Source organism: Hylobates moloch, unplaced genomic scaffold (genome assembly GCF_009828535.3).
Source record: "Hylobates moloch isolate HMO894 unplaced genomic scaffold, HMol_V3 SCAFFOLD_8, whole genome shotgun sequence".
Classification (NCBI taxonomy): Eukaryota; Metazoa; Chordata; class Mammalia; order Primates; family Hylobatidae; genus Hylobates; species Hylobates moloch.
The window spans coordinates 77,484,277-77,498,899 of NW_026652283.1; the positions used below are offsets into that span (position 1 = coordinate 77,484,277).

The window sequence follows — 14,623 nt, forward strand, 5'->3', positions numbered from 1 at the left end:
AGCCCGTTCCTTGCGACCCTATCCCTAAAAGGAATTCCGGGGGTAGATTTGGGGTTATCACAGGATCGGGTGCACAGGGCCACACGGCTCTCACGCCCCTCCTCCAGCCTGTCCTACGCGGACGAGGGCCGGGCCGTGCAGCTGTGGGTGGCCGAGGAGAGCGGGTCTTGGTGGGCCCGAGCCCGAGCGGAGGATGGCGCGCAGCGAGCAGAGCCGGGAGCTAGGCGGGGCGCGGGGTCCCAGCCGGAGCTCGGAGGGACCCGGGCCTGGAGTGAGGCGTAGCCGGGGCTGGCGGGGCCAAGGCGGGGATGCGGGTGCAGGGGGCTCGGCAGAGGCGCCGGGCGGGCGGCCCGGGCCGGAAGGACTGGCCTGGCGGGAGTGGAGGGGCTCGGAGCCGGGCGCAGCGCGGGCGGTGCGGGGAAGGCCGTGGCTGGGGACCAGGCTTCAGGCCGGACGCCCCTACCCCCAACCCGTGGGGCTCTGGGAGTGGCAGGGGAAGGGTCGCCCGAGCCCTCCAGGAAGCGGCCACCGCTCGGGGCGCACCGCGGCGCGCGGGGCGGGGCGGGCGGCTGCGGCACTGGGGCGGCTGGGGCGGGCCCGCGGCTCTGTAATCGGATCCGGGGAGGGGGCGGGGAGGGGCCGGGCCGGGCGGGCCGGGGGGTGGGGGGGGGGCGCGGAGCCGGGCTCCGGGCCGGCCGGGCTCCGCGCCTGTCAAACCCCTCATTGTTCGCAGCTGATGTCACTCGCAGTTGTGAGCGGCCGCCTCTCCCGGGGACAATGTGGGACTGAGCGGCCCAGCCGCCGTGCCGCCGCCGCCGCCGCCGCAGGACAGCCCCAGCGAGGTAGGGCGCGGGCCGGGCGGGGCACGGCGGGCCGCGAAGTTTGGGGGTTCGCCCGGGGGCAGGGAGCCCGCGCCCAGATCCCTCGGTTGGGGTCCCGGGTTTGTGAGACTGCGAGGAACACGTTCTCTGTCCCACACGGCTGAGGCCTGCACAGGTGGGGGGCGCTGGTCTGCCAGAGGCGCTCTTGGCACCAGGGAGGGGCTTCCTGGACCTTAGATCCCAGATTTGAGGCCCCCATCCCACTCGCTGTTTCTGTCCTTTGGGCCTGCTCCTCTCTCTGCCTCCTGTCTTGGGTTCTGGTTCTGCTCCATCTCTGCCCTCACTGCCACTCCCCTGTAGCTCCTGGCTGGGCACACACCCCTTCCCATCCTCCGCAGTCGTTGGGGGAGCCACATACAGATCTCCAGGCCAGGGGTGTGTGGAGATGACAGCTGGGGGCTCAGAGTGGTCCCTCTTGCCCCATAACTCTTCAGCCCTTCAGCTCTGACCTAGCTTCTTGGCTGGGGTCCTGGGGGGTGGGGGCGGGAGGCTCTGCTACTCACTTCAGCCTGGCCCTCATGCCTGCCTGGCCAGGAGAGGGAGGTGCCCGCCTCCTCTCTCCCCATCCCTGGCCCGCCATCTTGAGACCTGTGGCACCTAGTGCCCCACCCGGCCCCAGCACCCAGGGGAGTGGTCTCCAAGGTGATGATGCACCCAGGGCCAGGTGCATTCCTTTCTCTCCACCAAGCCCAGGATGCTCATGTTCGTGCTGAACCAGCAGGACATGTGTCCCCAGGGGCTGGCCTTCCGCCACAAAGGCTCTTACAATCCATGAACTGCCTAGGAGCTGAGCTCCTGCCTTCCCTGTTCCGTGGGTCACCCTCATTGCCTCAGGACCAGTACCTGGGACCCTATTCTTTCCCCATCGGAAAAAATCCCCTGGCCTTCCCAGGTCCTGGAGCCCCCTCAACCTTCAGGGCACCCCCATCCCAGCCCCCACCCCCTAGCCTTCATCAGCATGCAGGCTCAGGCTGCCCAAACACAAGGGGATTGTTCTTCCTGCATGCTCAGGGTGGGGGGCTGGGAGCAGGCAGCCCACACACCCTGGCAGGCCCAGACCACAAGGAGGCTGGCTTGCCCCACCCTGTGTCCCCAGACAGGCTGTCCACCCTCCCTACTCCCATCACTGCTGCCCCTCCAGCCTCCATCACCATTGCCCAGTGGCGCTGACATCTTGAGGAAAGAGCTCTGAGCTGCACAGGTAGACCCCTGGGTTCTCCAGCTCTGCCAGTTGCCTCCCATGTAGCCTTATAAACATTTCCCTTCCTCTCTGGGCCTCGAGCCCCTCTTGTGATTGGTGAGACCTTTCCAGCTGTGACAGGCTGAGCCCAACTCAACTCTGTGAAACGCACCCAACCCCCCCAGCTCTTCTTCCAGTCCCCCTCTTCCATGAGGAGACCCACTCTGCTCCCACTCTCTGAAAACCTAAAGCACAGCCCAAATCCCCCACCCCAGCAGCATAGCTAGGGAGCTCCTCGTCCTGGTAAAACGGCAGGAGTAGGGCTGGGGATGCTGAGAAAGGAACCAGGAATCCTGTCCAGGCAGGTCCTACCTCTGCCCATGTGGCTGGCCCCTCATGTCTGGGTCTTCTCACTCTACTCTCATTACTCCTCCGGGACCCTCAGCCCCATCTTTGGTTCCAAATGTCCCCAGGCCCCATGAACCTTAACTCTTCTCCCTGCACACTGACCCTGGTCTTGTCTCAAATTTCCTCTTTCTGGAGCTCTGTGTATAGTGGAAAGACAGGCTCAGAAATGCCCAACGGGGACTTCTTTGAGTTGCAGCAACATCTTTGAGGGGCACAGAGGCCTGAGTGATCACATCTGACTTGGAAGCCTGGGGAGGGCTTCACAGAGGAGGTGGCATTTGAGAAGGATTTTGACAGAGTGGGGAGGATGGGCCTTTTGAGCTGAGGTAAGCCTGGACAAAGGCCCGAAGGGCTGGAGGTGCTAAGTGTGTTCTGCAGCCTGGCATGTGTGAAGGATGGGGTGGAGATGAGACAAGAGAGACAGGGGCTGGATCATGAAGGTCCTTGACGGCCTGTCCGTGGAGCTCAGGCTTTATTCTTTGGGCACTGGGCAGCCATGGGTGGCTGTTGAGCAGCAGAGTACAGTTTTCAGCATGGAGAATGGAAGCTAGAGGCCTTTCTCAATGTAGGTGAGAGAGTGAGGGGGATGGGTACCATGAGGCTGTGGCCTTTCTCCTGGAGCCCAGCCTGGGCCCGGGCTTGACTTGGTTTCCCTTGGTTCTGAAGACTCCTGGGGGCTGCTTAATGATGCTGTATGGAAGCTGTAGTATTTCTGGCACCTGCCAACTTGTCGGAGCTGCCTTTCCCTTCCTGGCACTTTGTCTATATGGCAGATCTGAATCAAGAAGCCAGAGGCTGGAACTTGTGGACCCCAGGATGCTCACCTGAGGCTCCCCACTCCCCTCCTCCTCTCCCAACTATAGATGATTGGCCATGCCAGGAGACTGGGAGGCCAAGAGGCTGGGCACGTGTGTCCAAGGATGCTGGGGCAGTTCTTATGAAGGCCTGGCTAGTTAGGAGAGTGAGCATCTCCAGAGAAGGGATTGGGCAGAAGAGTTAGGAGCCCTGGATGCAGACCTGCTCTGGCCCAGGGTCCACCCCCACCACACCCTGCCTCCCCGGATGCTCCGAGCCATTCCCCAGCATCACTGGGTGTGGCTAGCATGGCTGCTTTGGGAGTGGGAATAAGAGAAGGGGGCTGCTAGGTGGGGAGCTGGGGGTGCTGAGAGGATGTGGGGGGATGTGAGATGGAGAGTGAAGCCCAGGTGGGTCCACAGGCCCTAGCTGGTCCAGACATGCTGGCCAGCAGAGTGGAGGGAATCCCCCAAGGGGCGGGCCAGTCTACTTGAATCGCCTGGCCCCAGGAGCCCTCCCCTCCCCCGGATTGTTCTTGCTCCAGAACAAAGGCAGGGTGGACACTTGATCTCTGCATGTGGGGTGAGCTGGCTAAGCCCCCAGCCCTTTGATTGGGCAGCTGTCATGGGAGAGAGACAGCTGGGGGGGAGGGGCAGGAAGGGGGCAGCCACCATCGCTTACACAGCTGTCACCCCCCGCCCCGCCCCGTCCAGCCTGAGTGGCTGAAAGCCAGGGACAGAAGGAGTGGGCACTGGGGCTGGGGAGGGGGCCTGGGAGTCAGGAGGGAATGCCCGAGGTCAGAGGCCTGGTGTGAGCTTGGTGTGTCCTGCCAGGGAGTCCTGCTGACCAGAGGGGGCTGGGCACCCTCGGAGGTGAGCTGGAGGTCACTGTGGCATGTTGTGTGGCTGCCACGTGGGTGGCCCGGCAAAGACCCAGGGCCCACCCGACTGGAGCAGCAAATGACTCCCTAGAGCCCCAGTGAGGGCAGGGGGAGCCAGTGATGCCTAATGGGGCTGCTTGTTCCTTGGGCCCTAGGAGAATAATTTGGAAGACATGGGTCAGAACCCCTTGTTCTTGCCTAAAGATGGGAAAGACCTTGAGAGTCTCTCAGAATAGGAAGGGCGCAGATAGACCAGCAACTCTCTCCCTAAACACAATACAGGTGGGTTTAGGTCAGGTGAGGACCTGGCCAAAGTTACCCACTGGACTTGGGGCGGTGGGTCTCTGCTGGAGACCCAGGCATCTTTTCATGGCAGAAGCTCTAGTTCTGGCCATGTTCCAGCCCTCCTGCCCCATTTTTCCTGGAGCCACAAGAGGTCATGTGGAGATGGTTTGGGGACAATGTCAGGTCTCCCACTGGTTACCATCCCAAGGGGGTCCTTGAACCCCAGAAAATTTTGGAACTTAAGACCAAGGCTCTGGACAAGTTGTCAGTCCTTTCCAAATAGGATCCCTGTCTACTAGCCAGGCAAAGGTCTCAGAGACGACTGAAGCACAATCCCCACTTTCAAAGGAGCGCGCCCTCCAGGAAGAGGACTAACAGATCCAGACAGGAGCAGCCTGAAAGGGGAGGCAGATGGGGCTTTGGATAGCCTCACACTAGCAATGCTAGTCCCACCGTGTCCCCCCTCTCTGTGACCTTGGGCAGGTTACTGATCCTCTCCAGGCATCAGGTTCTCCTTCTGTGCAGTGAATTCATCTGCTCAGCTAACTAGTATGTTAGCTGAGTTCCAGCTGAGCTCAGTATGTTCTGAGCACCTTCTCTGGCCTGGCTCTGAACTGAGCCCTGGGGACATAAGGAGAAGGCAGCAGCCTGGGCTCCTGCTCCAAGGGGCTCCTGGGCTTGGCTGTCCAGAGAGGCAGAAACCAAGCACGTCATCACAAGTGCTTTGATGGGGGAAGTGCAGGCAGCTGGGGGAATGTCTAGCAAGGGCAGCCAGCATGAGGCTGGCCAGGATGCTCAGAGAGCACAGTCCCTGCATCCACTGCTCATCTCTACCCTCTGGAGTCCCTGTGGCAGAACTCAAATAGAAGGAGAAGCAGCTGCGCCCAGGGGAGCAGGGTGTCACCTCCGTTGGATAGGTGAGGAAACAAAGACCTTATGACATACGGTGGCTTGCTGGGGCTTCTGAGAGGGAGCCAGGCTGGGAGCCCCTTTCACCTTCCGTGCTCAAGCTCTGTCTAGCAAGGGGAGTTCAGAAGAGGGCGTTGGACAGAACTCCATGCCCTTTCCTGTTATGTCGGGATGGGGCAAGGGGCTGAGGAGGAAGGCGCCCAGAGACTTCTGGAGTGTTCCAAGCTCAACGCACTCATCCTTCACCCCCACACCCTCCTGGGCATGAGGAATTTGCAGTGTTAGGGCTTGGTCTTGGCCCAGACTTAGCACCAGTTGGTCCCACTCCCTGTTTTCCCCATAGGGTTCTGGTCCCCCAGTGAGCTCCCCGTCAAGGCTGAGCCTTGGCAGGAGACAGACGCCTAAGGAGAGGGATTTCCAAGCAGGATTAAGGTTGAGGATTAAGTCGGGGCATGAAAAAGGGTCGGATGGGGAGGGCTGGCCACTGAGCTAATCCCAGCAGCTAATCTCAGGCTCCACCTTCCTCCATCAGTTAATGGCCTTGACATTCCCGCAGCCCACCAAAACCTTTTCTTACCCATCATGCAGTCCCAGGGAGAGGTATTCCCTCCATTTTATGAGGGAGGAAATTGAGACTCAGAGCCCAAGTGACTTGTTTCTGGTACAGTAGAAAGTGTTCCAGGCTGGGAATGTGGCCAGCCTGGACACTTCTTACCTCCTGTTCCCAAGGCCATTTCCAGCACACAGGAGAGAGATTGAAACCAACGTGCAGAACTGCCAGTCCCCTGACACGCTTTGCCCCACCCACTGCAGCCCAGTGCTGAATGAACCCTGCCCAGAGGTGTCTGTAGTGAGCTTCTGCCCTAGTGACTTCTGGTAGGTGGGAGTGTGCCTCAATTCCCCCCTCAACCCCTGCCTCAAGCCTTTACCAGGCAGTGGCAAGACCTGACCACACCCGAGGCCTCCCTCCCTGCAAGGCTTCCCATGGCTGCTCCAGCTTCCTCCCCAGCTGCTCTTCTGTGCTCCATCCAGCGTCTGGCCGCTGGACGCAAGTGCCTCTCATATGGAGTAAGCTTTCAGCCTGAACTCCACCTTCAAGGCCCCCTCCACAGAGGTTATCTCTTCCAAGAGGTCAGGGAGGAGGCTTTCCTCTCTGGACTCCCATAGGCTTCCTAGTTAATTATTTCTTTTAGTGTCTCAGGGTAAGGGAAAGGCTAGGTACCTACCATGTATGTGCTTATTGTTTTAATTCTCATCACTCTTTGGAGATGGGAATTTGTATCCCCTTCTACAGATGGGGAAGCTGAGGCTCAGAGTGTTGAATGGGCTCCCCAGGCTTACACAGCTCGTGAGACACACATAAGCACCCCAGTCAGAGGGATGTATGGCGCTCAAGGTCCATGCAATCTCTTTCCTCTGGGAGTTTGACTAGCCCAGCTCTGGGGTCCCCATGTAAGGGCAGGGGCAGGGTGAACTGGGCTCCTCTCGAGCCCCTCTTTGGCTGCCCCTACCAGAGCCGGCCAGGTCGCAGCGCAGACACACTCGCAGGTCACTGTGGCCCTAGCCTCGCCTGACAGAATGAGCGGCTCGGATGGGGGACTGGAAGAGGAGCCAGAGCTCAGCATCACCCTCACGTTGCGGATGCTGATGCACGGGAAGGTGAGCGGGAGGCGGAGGGCAAGGCGAGGCAAGGCTGGGCTGGGCTGGGTATCCCAGTGGGGAGGGGCTGGGCCTGGGCACTGGCACCCATCTGACGACTCTTGTCTTGTCCGCAGGAAGTGGGCAGCATCATTGGGAAGGTAGGTGCCCAGCTCTGCTCTGTACATCCCCCTCCAGCTGAGGCTTCAGCCCAGGGAAGGAGGCTGTGACCTCTAAGTTAAGAGTGATTGTCTGTTTTGTCTCCCACAGAAGGGCGAGACTGTAAAGCGAATCCGGGAGCAGGTGAGGATGGAGTTTGGGGGAGGAGCCCAGGGCACCTGATGTGGAGGGGAGATCCCTGCCCCACTTTCTCCCTGAACCGCTCCTTCTGGGCTGACCAGTGAGTGCCCCAGAGGGTGGCAGTTTTGAGCCTTGCCTCGGGCCTGGTGAGTGGGGCAGGCAGACAAGTTCCAGCAAGGGAGCAGGGAAGCTGCCCCGCTGCCCGGCGCTCATTCTGTATCTGCAGAGCAGTGCCCGGATCACCATCTCCGAGGGCTCCTGCCCCGAACGCATCACCACCATCACCGGGTCTACAGCGGCTGTCTTCCATGCAGTCTCCATGATTGCTTTCAAACTGGACGAGGTCCGTGGCTGGCCGGGGCAGGAGGCCAAGAGTGGTTCCCCAGGAGGAGCGCAACTCCGACTCCAGATAGTGGCTATGGGTGGGAGGGGAGGTCAAGCCCAGGGCAGTGTTCCCTTGAAGTGGGACTGGGGAAAGGGTACCCTCCTGACCCCTGGGCAGATGTAGCAGGGACAAGCATGGCCGACCCACCGTCTCCCTGTCCCAGGACCTTTGTGCTGCTCCTGCAAATGGTGGAAATGTCTCCAGGCCTCCAGTGACCCTGCGCCTTGTCATCCCTGCCAGTCAGTGTGGCTCACTGATTGGGAAGGCTGGCACCAAGATCAAGGAGATCCGAGAGGTGAGGGGCCAGGGATACCACCCACAGGGAATCCGGGGCAAGGGGGCAGTTGTAAGAGGGGTGTTGGGCTTATGGTGTCCTCCCCGCCAGAGAGCTCTGAGCCTGGGCAGCCCTTTTCTGGGTTATAGGAGCAGCCAGAAGTGGCCCCTGTTCTCTGTTTGCAGACTACAGGTGCCCAGGTACAGGTGGCAGGGGACCTGCTCCCCAACTCCACAGAGCGAGCTGTTACGGTTTCTGGGGTGCCTGATGCCATCATCCTGTGTGTGCGCCAGATCTGCGCTGTTATCCTGGAGGTGCTGCCCTGGGGCAGGGAGAGGGGGGCAGGAGGTGGGCCCTGGGTCTGCCTTGTCAGGCACCCCAAACCCTATGCCTGTGCTGCAGGTGGGGCAGGGCAGGGCTGCAGGGATGGATGATGAGCTCCAGGGATCATGTGCATTTCCCTGGGGGTCACGGTGGGGGCCTGAGGCTGCTGGGCAGTTGGGGAGGTTATCGGAGCCTGAGAGGGTCCTGACAGAGCGTCCCTGTTTATGCTTTCCAGTCCCCACCCAAAGGAGCCACTATCCCCTACCATCCGAGCCTCTCCCTAGGTACTGTTCTTCTCTCTGCCAACCAGGTGAGGGGAACAATAGGAGCAGTGGGACACATTACTGGAGAAGGGGGATTGAGATGGAGGAGGGGATGGAAGAAGGAATTGGAGGTCCAGGGATGGGGGAAGGAGTGACTCTGGTTGAACTGCCCTAATGTCACAGTAACCCCCTTTTCACCCACTTTGTCCCCACAGGGCTTCTCTGTCCAGGGTCAGTATGGGGCTGTGACCCCAGCTGAGGTGAGTGACCCATAGCCCAAGGCACCCCTTCCCGAACCGTGCCTCCTCTGACCTCCGACCCCTCTTTGGCACAGGTCACCAAGCTCCAGCAGCTCTCAAGCCATGCGGTCCCCTTTGCCACACCCAGCGTGGTGCCAGGTAAGCCACCCCTGCACAAGGAGGCAGGGGGAGGGTCCTAAGAGGGCAGCCCCCTCCCTTCCAGGGAGAGTGGAAATGGTGGGGTGGGAAAGGCCCAGAACCACACTCAGTCCCTCTTCTCCCCCTCAGGACTGGATCCCAGCACACAGACCAGTTCACAGGAGTTCTTGGTTCCCAACGACGTGAGCAGGGGATGGGATGGCTGGAGGGTGGGTAGGGGGCCTGGGGGTCTGGGCCTCACCCAGGGTTGAATTCTGCCTTCCCTCTAGTTGATTGGCTGTGTGATCGGGCGCCAGGGCAGCAAGATCAGTGAGATCCGGCAGATGTCAGGGGCACATATCAAGATCGGGAACCAAGCAGAGGGCGCTGGGGAGCGGCATGTCACCATCACTGGCTCTCCGGTCTCCATCGCCCTGGCCCAGTACCTCATCACTGCCTGGTGAGCGCAGACTGGGCGGCAGTGGGGGAGCAGGTCACGGTTCTCATGTGCCCAAGAAAGGCAGGGGTGGGGAGAGGAAGCCGGCCTCCTCTCTCTGTCTGGGCCCGACCTCTGCCTCTCCTAACCCTACTCCAATTCCCCATGGTCTTTGCCTAATTCACCCTCTGTTGCCCCATCTCCCCTCTATATATCCACCTCTCATTCTCCATTGCTGTCTCTTTTCCCTGGGTTTCTGGCCACCCCATTTCTCCCTGCACCTCATGCTATATCTGCTTGTCCTTTCTTCCCTTCCTCTTCCACATTTCCCATCTTTCCCTCAAACACATCCACCCCATGTGATTGTTCTCTGTTTTCCCCTCAAACACATCCACCCCATGTGATTGTTCTCTGTTCACTACCTCTCTCTTGCCTTTCATCTAATCTCATGCCCATCTCTGCCCTCGTTGCCCCTCTCTCACTCCCACTTTCCCCTTTGTCTCCCCTCTATATCCCTCTCTCCAGTCTAGAGACGGCCAAGTCTACCTCTGGGGGGACGCCCGGCTCGGCCCCCGCAGACCTGCCTGCCCCCTTCTCGCCACCCCTGACGGCCCTGCCCACAGCTCCCCCTGGCCTGCTGGGCACACCCTATGCCATCTCCCTCTCCAACTTCATTGGCCTCAAGCCTGTGCCCTTCTTGGCTCTACCACCTGCTTCCCCAGGGCCGCCGCCGGGCTTGGCGGCCTACACTGCCAAGATGGCAGCGGCTAATGGGAGCAAGAAGGCTGAGCGGCAGAAATTCTCCCCCTACTGAGGCCAGCTGAGGTACAGGCAGGGGCAGGCAGGACCACCAGCAGGGGGCTGCCTCCGCACCCTACCCACCCAAGGAGACTCCACCCTGGGGTCCCAAACGCCGCTAACGCCCAGACGCATGGATGCACCCCCTATCCTGCCTCCGTCTATGGGAGTTCCTTCTCTCAGAGTGGGGGCAGTTTCTGGCCCAGGGGTCTGAGCTGCGGCAGCCCCAGGGCAGGGGGCTCTACCTCCTCAGCTCTGTGCTTGGATACAGGGAGCAGCCAGGAGACTCCCTAGTGCCCCCACCATGGCGGGTGTCACTCACGCACTCCCCATCCCTTAGGGCTTCCTGGCCTCCTGCATCCTTGTGGGATCAGGGAGGAGGGCCCGGGGGGTAGCTGGGGCCAGGCTTCTCTCCCCACCACCTGCAGATTTCTTGCTGCTTCCACTGATACCCTTTTGACTGGAATGAACTGGCTGGGCTTGTCAGGGGGCACCCCAAAGAGGGGGCACTGCCAGGTAGCTGGGGGAGTGGCATGGGGCAGGGGCCCAGTTCTCAGCAGCAGACACTCTGTACAGTTTTTTCAATCCCTGTTTTTGAATAAATATTCTCAGTGACCAGGAAGTTGTGAAATACTGGTGTTGTGGGCAGCAAAACTTCCAGAAAATGGGTGCAGCTGAGGTCCTGGAGGACCCCCATGTGTGAATCCACCAACCTCAATTAGGCCTCAGCCCCTTCCACATGCCAGTTCTGGGGCTTCAGGACCCTTTGGGGATGAAGTCATCCAGCCTCCTACTTCTAACACCAAACTGGTCCAGTTGTCTTCTGGGCATTTTAGAAGCAGATGGAGGAGTTTCAGTAGCTTTGTCCAGACTCTTCTTGGTGCAGATGTCAGGGAAGTCCTTCTGAGTGTCTCTCCAGTGGTTCTTCCTGCTGTGGCTGTAACCTAGATACTGCCCTGCTTGGCGGATCGCTTTGGTTGTGAGCCCTCAGGGCCCTCTTCTCTGTGACACCTGCCCACCTTGGCCTGGGGACCACCTGTGAGTTTCACAAACCACCTATGCTGGAGGGGCCCTTAGAGATGCTGCAGGGTGCATATGGGAAAGCTGAGGCCTAAGGAAGGGTCGGCCTGTGCACAGTGCTATGCAGTGTCGGGCCCAGACCCCAGGATTCCTGGCTCTCAGAAGTCCGTGGGCCTCACCAGGCTTCAGACACCCTTTCTCCTCCTGTTCCAGAGCCAGATGTCCAGCAGGGCACCTGCTGTGACCTGTGCAGGGGCTGGATGAGCCCCCAGGGAAACCACCCTCCTTTCTCCTGCTCAGGAGAGAGAACTCTCAGGTGGCCCCTGGTATGCTGGAGCTCCGCCCTCCTGCCAACTCGGGGGTCTGTTCTGGAGCCTCAGAAGGGCCTACGGCAGGGCCCTCTGGGGGTCTCTGGAGGCATTGCAAGAGTGCCCGCGGGTGCCAGGCTTGCGGAGTGCAGGCCCGCAGAGGTCCAGGCAGTGCACGGCGAGAGAGGCGGCCCAGTGCCAAGCGCACGGGGCGCTGCAGCAGCCCATACAGGAAGGGGTGAGCCGCGAAGGCCGAGTAGGCGACCCAAGTGACAGCCGCCTCGGCTTCCGCGGCCCGCGCTGCGGGCGCCAGGCACGCGCAGCCATAAGGCAGCCAGCAGGCTGCAAATTGGCCCACGGCCAGCGCTGGGGCCAGGGCCGCCTTGCCCCCGGGTAGGCGAGGCCGGAGGGGCGGCAAGATGGAAAGGCGGCTATCCAGAGAGTCCGAGCGGAGTCGGGACCCGCGCGCCGGCCGTGGGGGCCTCAGGGCAGCGCGACGCGCCACCACGAAGATGCCGCCGTAGGCGCCGAGCAGCAGGAGGGCGGGCAGCGCGAAGGCCAGCAGGGCCCAGAGCGGCCGGAAGGGCCCAAGGCCCCCAGCCAGGACCGAGCAGCGAGCAGGAGCAGGGGGCGGTGCGGGCGGCGGGCCGAGCAAGGAGAGCGCGCCCAGCAGTCCAGCCGCGGCCCACACAGCGGTGAGCACGAGCACAGGCGGCGGCCGCGAGCCTGGCCGCAGCGGGTGCACGATGAGGCGGTAGCGTGCCAGGCCAAGTGCGGCCACCCCGAGCGTGCAGGCCGGCAGCAGAGCGGCGGAGAGGAAGCGAGCGGCGCGGCATGGCGCGGGGCCCAGGCGCACGCGGCCCAGCCCGGGCGGCGGTGCGGCCAGCAGGCCCAGCGGCATGATGGAGGCGGCCGCCAGCAGGTCCACGACGCACAGGTGCGCCAGGTAGAGCGCGTCGCGCAGTCCCGGCGTGCGCAGCACCACGACCAGCAGCGCGCCGTTGCCCAGCAGTGCCCCCACCTCCACGACAGCTGCCAGGATCAACCCCACCGAGCCTGCGACTTCTGAGGCGTTCAGCCCTGTGGAGTTGGCCATTTGGGCTCTCAGGCTTCACCCTGCGCTGGGATGTAGATGGCAGAATGGAGCCTACAGCAGCAAGATTTCCATCACCTGTCCCCTGCTCCTCTTGTCCGTTGCTCCTCTGGCCCCTCACTTCATTGGCTGCCCAGGAGGTGGCTCCGACGCCCAGGCTGCCATCCTCTTGGGGGCTTGGCCAGGCCCATGGAGGGGTGCAAGGATGAGTCTGCTCTCTTTCTCCCCTGCCCCAGCCCAGCTCCAGCAACTCAGCCCCTGTCGGAGATGGTACTGGCTGTCACTCTGATGTTGCCACACAGGGCTGGCAAGGGAGGGGCAGGGCCTGGCGCCAGCCCCCTGGGTCCTAGCAGCTGCCAGCTGAAGGCTGGAGGCTCTGTTGTGGAAGTGCTTGGGGGTGCCTCTAGGGTGGAGGGGTGGAGGACAGAGCAGGCACAGACTTGGAGCCTAGACTTGAGAGGGTTAGTGTGTGGGCTTTGGAGTCAGCCAGAGCCTGCTCTACCTTTCTCAGTGGTGAGAAGTGGCCCCCCCATCTCCTGTCCTCCCCCATCCTCATCAATGGGAGTAATCACAGCATTTAGCTCTCATATTAAAGGGAAACTGAGGTACCAGGGAGACAAAAGCTGAAGCAGGAAGACCCTTAGGCATGCTCTGGCCCCCCAAGAGGGCTAGTACTCTCAGAAAGAAAGGAGGCTGGAAAAGTGAGAAAAAAGCATAGGACATGGCACATAGTAGGTGCTCAGCTAATATTAACTTCACACAGAATAGGTGCTCCATGATAGTGTGTGAGATAAGTGAGGGGAGGCCTTAGCAGGCAGATGCTGTTTGGTTTTTTGTTGCTGTTGTTTGCTTTTGGTTTTGCTGCTAGCAAACAGGTCCTTTTTTGGTAAGAGCACCCTAAATTTTCTTTTCTTTCCTTTTTTTTTTTTTTTGAGACAGGGTCTCTGTTGCCCAGGCTGGAGTGCAGTGGCGAAATCTTGGCTCACTGTAATCTCTGCCTCCCAGGCTCAAACAATCCTCCCACCTCAGCCTCCTGAGTAGCTGGAACTACAGGCATGAGCCACCACACCTGGCTAAACACCCTGAATTTTCTTTAGGAAACCACCCCTCCCCAATTCTCAGGACAGGAAGTTTGGGTGAACAAGATCCCCACCCTCTATTTTCCTGATTAGGCACAAAACCCCATCCTGACTAATCAGTGAATGTCAGGGTTCCCCACCCCAATGTGGTTGGCTCACGGAAAGCCATGTAACTCCAGTGGGGCATATGCCCCCAGGTGAAGTCACCCAGTTTCATGGGCAAAACCCTATCTATAGTCTGATAGCTTGCATTGGTATCTGAAGCCTCTTCCTCTTTTCACGGGTATCCAGTTGCCTTTTCAACATTTCCCCACCAGGACTTTCGCTAATGGGCATCTCAAACTTCCTATGTCCAAAACAGAACCGTGACTCTTGACCCTTCCCCAACAACCTGCTCCTCCCAGAATCTTCTCCATCTTAGTGTCCATCTCAGGATGCCTCCCTCTCCCCCCACACCCTATATCCAGTCCGCTGAGGTCTCTGGAATCCAGCCATTTCTCACCATCACCATCAAGCTGGTCCCAGCCATCACCACCTCTCACCTGGACCATTTCAGCATCCTTCTAACTGGTCTCCCGGCCTCAGCTCCTGCACCTTGTGCTGGCCGTCTGCCTGTTTGCCCTCAGATTCATTCCCTTCTTCCCCAGTGCTATACTGCCTTCCTGGGAACTGTGTTTCCCAGGCTCCTTTGTCAACTGACTTTGGGTATGTTCAGCCAATGAAAGTTACCAGCACAAGACTGGCGGATGGGAGGAGGGAAGAAGCCAGGATTTATTTCCCTCTGAAGCTTAGCCAGGGGCTCCCTTCAGGTGGCCCCCTCTGTGGTTCTGGCTCCTGCAGGGTGATCCTAGCCTCTGGGCATCAGAGCACCATTCACTTCCTTTATCTCTCCAGTCTTAGAGTGGTAGTGACTTCCGGCTGTTGCTCATCTTTGGATTGCCTCATCATCCCCCATTTGGTCATTCAATTCTTTCCCTGTATCAAATTTCC

At 60.3% G+C, this 14,623-nt stretch overlaps 2 protein-coding genes across 3 annotated transcripts; one reads left to right on the plus strand and one right to left on the minus strand.

Moving 5' to 3' along the window:
• Nucleotides 1-678: 678 nt before the first annotated feature.
• PCBP4 (poly(rC) binding protein 4) lies at nucleotides 679-10,755 on the plus strand. Of its 2 annotated transcripts, none has more exons than XM_032161390.2 (13): nucleotides 679-842; nucleotides 6,853-6,997; nucleotides 7,114-7,137; nucleotides 7,247-7,279; nucleotides 7,503-7,619; nucleotides 7,825-7,956; nucleotides 8,121-8,249; nucleotides 8,495-8,569; nucleotides 8,738-8,782; nucleotides 8,857-8,920; nucleotides 9,050-9,102; nucleotides 9,190-9,359; nucleotides 9,861-10,755. In XM_032161390.2, exons 2-13 carry the CDS (start codon nucleotides 6,917-6,919, stop codon nucleotides 10,147-10,149), a joined length of 1,212 nt encoding a protein of 403 aa, XP_032017281.1. In that variant the 5' UTR covers nucleotides 679-842; nucleotides 6,853-6,916; the 3' UTR covers nucleotides 10,150-10,755. The 2 variants fall into 2 exon arrangements, with proteins under 2 accessions (XP_032017281.1, XP_032017283.1); XM_032161392.2 differs by lacking the exon at nucleotides 679-842 and adding an exon at nucleotides 918-5,346.
• Nucleotides 10,756-10,817: 62 nt separating this feature from the next.
• GPR62 (G protein-coupled receptor 62) lies at nucleotides 10,818-12,885 on the minus strand. Its single transcript, XM_032161393.2, has one exon. The coding sequence runs from the start codon at nucleotides 12,555-12,557 to the stop codon at nucleotides 11,466-11,468; it is 1,092 nt and encodes a 363-aa protein (XP_032017284.1). The 5' UTR covers nucleotides 12,558-12,885; the 3' UTR covers nucleotides 10,818-11,465.
• Nucleotides 12,886-14,623: the final 1,738 nt, after the last annotated feature.